The 8,009-nt window shown below is 36.3% G+C and overlaps 2 protein-coding genes across 6 annotated transcripts in view; one reads left to right on the top strand and one right to left on the bottom strand.

Annotated features, from left to right (window-relative positions):
- On the top strand, positions 122 to 4,377 carry LOC104782442 (protein DA1-related 2-like). Of its 4 annotated transcripts, none has more exons than XM_010507374.2 (12): positions 122 to 454; positions 523 to 677; positions 1,616 to 1,703; positions 1,817 to 1,934; positions 2,256 to 2,379; positions 2,505 to 2,588; positions 2,677 to 2,796; positions 2,899 to 3,111; positions 3,200 to 3,262; positions 3,365 to 3,480; positions 3,561 to 3,619; positions 3,818 to 4,377. In XM_010507374.2, the coding sequence occupies exons 1-12, from the start codon at positions 361 to 363 to the stop codon at positions 4,147 to 4,149; spliced, it is 1,566 nt and encodes a 521-aa protein (XP_010505676.1). In that variant the 5' UTR covers positions 122 to 360; the 3' UTR covers positions 4,150 to 4,377. The 4 variants fall into 4 exon arrangements, with proteins under 4 accessions (XP_010505676.1, XP_019100534.1, XP_010505674.1 ...); XM_019244989.1 differs by having other exon boundaries at positions 123 to 454; positions 2,259 to 2,379; XM_010507372.2 differs by having other exon boundaries at positions 123 to 454; positions 523 to 704.
- The window catches only part of LOC104782441 (E3 ubiquitin-protein ligase HOS1), a 6,959-nt gene continuing 3,698 nt past the window's right edge, over positions 4,749 to 8,009 (bottom strand). The window contains exons 6-11 of one of the 2 annotated variants that reach the window (XM_019244988.1): positions 7,661 to 7,958; positions 7,402 to 7,560; positions 6,756 to 7,247; positions 6,276 to 6,413; positions 5,398 to 6,044; positions 4,750 to 5,179 (exon numbers count right to left, since the gene is read on the bottom strand). In XM_019244988.1, coding sequence (XP_019100533.1) covers positions 4,999 to 5,179; positions 5,398 to 6,044; positions 6,276 to 6,413; positions 6,756 to 7,247; positions 7,402 to 7,560; positions 7,661 to 7,958 — 1,915 coding nt within the window. In that variant the 3' untranslated portion in view covers positions 4,750 to 4,998. Of the gene's footprint in view, positions 5,180 to 5,397; positions 6,045 to 6,275; positions 6,414 to 6,755; positions 7,248 to 7,401; positions 7,561 to 7,660; positions 7,959 to 8,009 lie in introns of both variants that reach the window. The other variant, XM_010507371.2, reaches the window with a different exon arrangement.

The raw sequence follows: 8,009 nt of genomic DNA, 5'->3' as shown, positions 1-8,009 counted from the left end.
AAAAAAAAAAAAAAAAAAGATATTCTCTTAGAAAAAACATCTCTTTCTCTCTGTTCCTTTCCTTTCAGAAGCTAAGCATCTCTTCCTTTTCTTTTTTCTTTTTAAATTTTTTTTAGCCCGATCTCTTCTGCAAAGATTCTCTCTTTTTTTTCTTCTCTTTTCCTATATGTTTTTATTCTCTACTAACATTTTAATGACTTATAGCTTCTTCTTCCCTCTTCTTCTTCTTCTTCCCTCTTCCCTCTTCTTCTTCCTCCTCTTCCTCTTCTTTTCTTTGCTTCTCTCTCCGGCCGTCGTTTTCGCTTTACTCACACGTTTCCAAGGATATATAAACACGTGTGGGCCATTCAATCCTCCTTCATGGATTCTTCTTCCTCTTCCTCTTCTTCTTCTTCTCCTTCTTCTTCCTACGGTGTTGCTCGTGTCAGCCATATCTCCAATCCTTGTATCTTCGGTTCGTTTTCGTCTACTTTCTTTCTTCCTACGTTTTCAAAGTGTAACCTAACGTTTTGATTATATCAGCGGAAGTTGGGTCGTCATCTTCGTCGACATATAGAGATAAGAGATGGAAGTTGATGAAATGGGTGAGTAAGCTTTTCAAAAGTGGCTCTAATGGTGGTAGTGGTGCAGCTCGCACTAATCATTATCCTCCTCAGTTTCAAGAGGACGAGAATATGGTCTTTCCTCTACCTCCTTCTTCTTTGGTAAATTATTGTATACTCATTTAATTTAAAACATCTTTTTTTTTTTAGAAATCTACACGTATACTATAGTCTATAGGCATGTGATTATTCATATTAAAGCATTATACAAAAGACACGTGAATATTACTACTGTTTTCTTTTTAAAACTTGTTTTCTTTGAAATATCACGGGTCTTGTACATTCTGTAAGATTGTCACATCCATGAATGAGTTGGTCCATTTCTCACTTGTCATAAGTCTCGTTGGGTTTTGATGCTCAAAATGAGATGATGTGACAATGTGGCCTTGAGATCGGTTTATAGTTTGGTTCAATAAGGAGTATTAATTAATGGGCCAAGTTGAGATAATTTCTTTTGGTAATTGGTTTTCTATTACCGAGTTGAGATATTTTCGATTCATTTTCATGAATAATGCGGATTAGATTCCAATGTTATGTGAATAAACTTTTCTAATAATAATAGTTATTTATTATTTATGCTTTACTATGATTGTTAATTAGTATTTATTTCTAATTTTTTTATAGTCAGCTATTAGGGTACTTTAATTCTTCTATAAAAAGACAACAATTTTTTTTTGAACTACCTAGCTCATTGGTTAGGAATAGAATTTAAATCCATAAATTAAATCCATGAACACAAAAAAAATTTGGTACTTGATGATAGAGTTGGGATTGGATTGAGGTGGCCTATTTTGATACCTTTTTCTGTCAACCTAATTTGATACCCTTAAGCACTACCAGTAATTTTTAGCTGTGATCATATATGAATCTTTTAAAAGGTGAAAATTATAATTAACTTGGTGGTGGAATTATTATTCTAATCTGAAATATGCTAATTCATTTCATCAGCTTTTTTCTTGATGCCATTATAAACAATTTTTTGGATGGTCATGTCAATGAATAACGAATCACAGGATGATCGGTCGAGAGGCGGACGGGACAAAGAAGAACTCGACCGTGCAATTTCACTTTCTCTAGCCGACGACAGGAAGCGCCCACATGGTAAACTCTATCTACGTTCATGAATTCAAATTAGACTAGTCCATTAAAAACGTTATTCTATTACACTGATAATAGACTGACTTTTTTTATTTATTGTGAAATCAAATACGCAGGGTATGGTTGGTCTACGGATAACAATCGAGATTTTCCAAGGCCTTTTCACGGTGGCTTGAATCCATCATCCTTCATTCCACCGTATGATCCTTCCTATCAATGCAGACGAAGACAAAGGTATAACAAAATACATATTCTCTTTATAAGAAAAAAATACATTCTCTTTATCTATATTCATATATAGAAAAGAAAAAATTTGAGTTGTTTATATATAGACTATAGTAGCATAATTAGTTCAACCATAGAAACTCCACATCACGAATTATCCTAATCTAACTTTTAATCGTGAATTGCAAATTATAAAAATTATTAAACTGAAAAAAAATTAGATAAATTCTTAAAAATTGATTTGATGATAATACTATCTTAGAGAATATAAATTATTAAGCAGCTTTTTTCCAATAGCACATTTGGTAATGTTGTTTGCGTGATTTTTAGTAGAATATGCGGTGGTTGCAATCGTGATATTGGAATGGGTAACTATCTAGGATGCATGGGAACATTCTTTCATCCTGAATGCTTCTGTTGCCACTCTTGTGGTTACGCTATCACTGAGCATGAGGTATATATTATATACACACATACAGACATGTACTTATATAATAATACTCTTAATTTGTGTTAATGTCGTTTCGAAGTTACTAACAGACTAAGGTTCTGTGTGTTTGCCTTCTCTCTTGATTCAAGTTCTCTCTGTCAGGAACCAAACCCTATCATAAGCTTTGTTTCAAAGAGCTTACTCATCCCAAATGCGAAGTTTGTCACCATTTTGTAAGCAACTATACAATCACCTTGTTAGATTCTTAAATATAACGTCATCTATATATTTTTTTCACTTTTTAATAATCGCTCTCCTCAGATTCCAACTAATGATGCTGGTTTGATCGAGTATCGATGCCATCCGTTTTGGAACCAAAAGTATTGCCCGGCTCACGAATACGATAAAACCGCTCGTTGTTGTAGCTGTGAACGCTTGGAGGTAATCAAATACATATTAATCATTCATAAGTCCATATCTATTTTTATTTTTTTTTACAAATCAATTGTATGTTTTTTTTACTTGTATGTTGTGATCATGAAGTCATGGGATGTGAGATATTACACGTTAGACGATGGGAGAAGTTTGTGTTTAGAATGTATGGAAACCGCGATAACCGACACTGGAGAGTGTCAACCGCTTTACCACGCGATAAGAGACTATTACGAAGGAATGTACATGAAACTTGATCAACAGATTCCTATGCTTCTTGTTCAAAGAGAAGCTCTCAATGATGCTATTGTAGGAGAGAAAAACGTAAGTTCTGATATTTCGACTTATATCAAAAAAAATTCTTTCTATCAAATTACAGTTAGAGTTAATACAAGATCTGTATGTTACACAGGGATACCATCACATGCCTGAGACAAGAGGGTTATGCTTGTCAGAAGAACAAACAGTTACAAGTGTAAGTCTTTTCAAACTCTCCTCGGGAACTTAATTACTTTCTGATTCTAAAGTCTAAACAATGATTTTATTTTGCTCTGTTTTTTTTGTTGGTTCTTTGCAGGTTCTTAGAAGACCGAGACTTGGTGCTCACCGTCTTGTTGGTATGAGAACTCAGCCTCAAAAGCTAATACGAAAATGTGAAGTCACTGCGATTTTAGTTCTTTACGGCCTCCCAAGGTACTATACTACTTAATTATCAGATTAGCTTTTTGACAGTAGGTAATTGACTACTTACCTAATGGCTTTTGTGGATGAAGGTTACTAACTGGAGCAATTCTCGCCCATGAGCTCATGCACGGATGGCTAAGGCTCAAAGGTACATACTATACATCTTTTGGATTTAGATATATCAATTAAAAACATTTTACAAAATAACTATAATAAGTATATATATATATATATATATATATATATATTTAAGTCATATTATATTACAATGTTGTTATATGCACCATCAATGTTGTTATATCATACTAAAAGCATTTAAGTTCTTTTAATTTCTTGTTTCTATTAGGGTATAGGAACCTTAACCCTGAGGTAGAGGAAGGAATCTGCCAAGTCCTCTCTTACATGTGGCTTGAGTCTGAGGTTCTCTCAGATACTTCATCAAGAAACTTGCCTTCAACATCATCCGCGGCCACGCCATCATCATCATCGTCTTCTAACAAGAAAGGAGGGAAATCAAACGTGGAGAAGAAACTTGGAGAGTTCTTTAAGCATCAGATAGCTCATGATGCATCTCCAGCTTATGGAGGAGGTTTCAGAGCAGCAAATGCAGCGGTGTGTAAGTACGGTCTGCGTCCCACACTCGATCATATCCGCTACACTGGAACTTTTCCGTTGTGATGATCTTATCACTAACTTTCCAAATTTAATGTTCTGGTGTTTATCTTGCTATATGATCTTGATTTGGATATTGGATGGATCACAAAAGGTTTATTTTAACTTTGAATTGAATCTCAAGATAGACTTTATCTCCCCTTAGATTTTGAATGGGGAGATTTGTTGTTTGGAGATTTTATAAGAACAATGATTGGATACTAATAATATTTATAAAAAGTCTTTATTGCCAAACTAACACCAAGAAATTACTAACAAATGGATGTATTTCAAAAATATGAAACTGAAACAATAAGAACACTTGAGTCCTACAAAGCAGCTAATTCTTGAAGCAAATTTTGGTAAAACACAAGAAACAAGAAGCAAACTTTAGACATAGGGGAATAAATTAAGGCACAACAAAAACCCAATATGAGATTATGAATTTTGAATCCAGATCGAAGGCAGAAACAGAGAAAGAGGGTTCAGGGGGTTTAGGTTTTTGTTTAATATCGGGAAACTTGGACGAAAACGTTTTGCTAAATATTTTTAAAAAGTCAAATCGATCAACAATAAAGACGTGAGGGACAAAAAAAAAATATACACCATGCAACTGCACCAACGTAAAATTTTAAACATACTCATCATTAATTTCTTCTGCTCATTAAAATGATATCCGAGAAAAAATGTCTAGAAATGTAAACTAAACAAGAAAAACAGTGAAACACGAAATTCAAAAATCATATCTTTTCCCAGGCACAAAAAAAATAATCAGGAGAACGAAGCTCACTGTACCTATCTCTCCCTCTTTACACAACTTGCTCTCTGTGATGCTTAACACAATTGCTAATGATCTTTTCGAGTGTTTGTTTCATTTCATCTTGCAGCGAATCTACGTCTCCTCCTTCCCTTAACCTGCATGGAACCAAAATTAGTCATCGGTTCCATGCCCAAGTTCGGTTCATCTTCCTCCTCACTTGTTTCATCTGACCGCCACCTCAATCCGCCACTGTTATTTCTGCTCTCCGTGGCCACGACATTGTTGTTGTCTTTGAAGCTGCAATTCATGATACACACAATTGATATGTAGCTAATCCAGTATAAAGATTAGAAGCTGTGGACGAAAGAACCAAACCGGAAATTCCTCAGGACTTTATTTTTAAACCAAACGGCAACAAGTGTTTTATACCACACAATACCAGTGTCCACTACTTTAATGGCATGATTGAAGCATAAAGAAAAAAGGCTAGGCTATAAAGAAGAAAGGAAATGTACCTTGATGACATGTCCATTGGATCATCCAAATCATTAAAGTTATCTCTGTCCGGTTGCATCCTTGTGCCAAAAAAGGTTGATTCCGGTTTCTGTGCAGATCCATTGAGATGGTTGCTGCTAGGTTTCACTGTTACAGGATTGTTAGCTGTGACTCGGCGGAGATAAGGAGAGCTCATATTATTCTCCATGAATCTATCAACATTTGTCTCTGGAGAGGTTTCTTCAGTCCTTTTTCCTTTAAGCTGGCTGTTACCACGCGCTCTGTTCAGATCTTTGAACGGAGTTGACAGTTCACCAAATTTCAGTGCCTTAGTTGTGCTTCTAACTTCACTCTTTTGTCCTCTATTTGCGCTTGTAAATAACCTTCCATGGGAGATATCAAGGGAAGCGTTTCCTATCAAATGACCGGGTTGAAATGGACTACCATTATTAGCCACTGGCTCTCTAGTGTCGGCATTGTTAGCCCGCTGGAGAAATACAGAATTATTAGAAACGGGAACTGAAGAAGTAATCATCTCAGTTGCATCAGCAAGATTAGAGTTTTTTGCTCCCTCAGAAGCACTATCAGAGGTATCTTCCATCTCAGAAAATTGTCCAGATCTAACTTGCTGCTGCTGAATTACTGGAAGTATATCTATGGATCTATCCTGTTTCAGAGCAACAGAGACAGAGGAGGGTATAAATGTCAAGTTGAATAGCCAATATCAAGTAATATTGCACACACCTAGAACATTCAAGATTCAGAAATATTTGACAATCCTGCAAGTATCAAGAGGCTACTAAGCACTATGCAAGAAGGCGGAAATATGAGGATGTAGCTTTTAAAAGGAAAAGTGGAAGGATCCACTTGTACATGGAAAGGTGGCTGCAATACTTACAACTAACTCTTTTCTCCAACGACTCTGCGATTGCATTCTGAACATAACTTCTTCCCCAATTCGAATGTCGGATAAAAAACCCTCCTCAATTTTCTGGAGCTTAAGATCGACTTGGTATGCCTGGATGTAGCGGTAGCGCTGCAGCAATGTGAACAACCAGTAATGTCCAGTCAAAGAAAGACCAAAATACCCAATAATATACGAATTCTTCAGAGAATAAGCAGAGCTTATAGTGATACTGATTGTCTGGTTGTTCAAATAACTTAATGCTTGTTCATTACTCTCAACATCAAGCTCAAATTATAAAAGATTTTTAAAGTCTAGACAGAAAATACATGAAAATATACCAATATCTAGTAGGATGAGCTAATTGTAGAGTCACCATTGAGATCCCTAATTAAATTTATTTGACTATTTTCAAAGCTACTCTAGTGCAGACAAACCATTCTCAGCCCAAGTTGTTCAAGTGAAGTTACTAACCTGAAGATAAAAGACAACCAAAAGACTACCCACAGCTGATGACGGGTCATCAGTTGCAGAATCCAATAAGCATCTGTGCAGATATTTCTCCTCATTTGGGTTCCATGGTAACTCAATGATTCGATCAACCAAGTTTCTCCTAATAGAAAGACAGCAGAATTCGTTGACTAGTATCTCCATCCATTCTGTCCAACTCCAGCTGTCTGGATCATCGGACACATGAATCACAGCTCCATTTTTCAATTTATTTTCCTTTACTTTCAAGCAGAGTGTCCTTTGGTATGTGAATGCTTCACTCAGAAGACCACATTCCACTCTCACACGAATAGCAGTAACAGCTTCACCAATTGAAACCAATTCTGATACGCCGTCACGACCAGACCAACGCAAGACCATAAGAGCTGTTTCAGGGTTTTCCCTCTCCAACAGGACTTGCGCAACCTTGGGGTAGGTTTCTGGACCACATATTTCAGGAAGAATCCTACAAGCCTCCTGAAATATAATTTGGAAAGTTTGTAAGCTACACCAATTTCTAAATATATGGTGTTTGTCACAATGTATAGTTTATCATACGTATATTCCAGCGATCAAACATGCACAAGAATACATATTTACATATGTTTTCCCTGGTAATGCCAAAAGGTACCTGGAGTGCCTCCTCTGAGTGATCATCGAGGAGATAAAATACAAAAGACTCCAGCAATGAATGCCTGGTTATGCCAAAGGTAGCAGCAAAATCATCTATAATGTGCTTCCAATATTTTTCAGGGGTAGTCCAATGCCGATCAAACAGGTAATAAAGAAACTATCTCCTGGTTAAGGAAACCAGCGAAGAATAAAAAGCGAGGGAAGGGTTAGTGCAATGTAATGTGAATTGTGAAACATAGGCGATGACAAAAGGATACAATTGCTTGCTTCGCAACAACCAAATCTGAACCGCCATGTAAAAAGAGTATGTCAGCAGCAGTTCTAAGATTCTCAAATGGATAAGACCCTGACGTTCCCTCTATTTTGGATCTAAGAAATGATCTCTTATCCTTCTGTAAACATCCAATTTCTAGGTCTGCCCCTATTTCCTGACCGTACTCTGGCTCTCTCTCAAGATTTTCTAAAGCATCCTCAATAAAGAGGGAAGCACCCTGTACATTGCAATCTGAAGACTGGTCTACAGCATCAGGCCATGCACGCTTAATTGCATTTGATTTTCTTTCAAGTACAAGGGCATTCCACGACGTGAAATTAGAATATCGAGAC

The sequence above is a fragment of the Camelina sativa genome, chromosome 4, assembly GCF_000633955.1.
Source record: "Camelina sativa cultivar DH55 chromosome 4, Cs, whole genome shotgun sequence".
Classification (NCBI taxonomy): domain Eukaryota; kingdom Viridiplantae; phylum Streptophyta; class Magnoliopsida; order Brassicales; family Brassicaceae; genus Camelina; species Camelina sativa.
The sequence above is the reverse complement of the archived record's forward strand: the minus strand, read 5'-3'. Positions and strand labels throughout refer to the sequence as shown.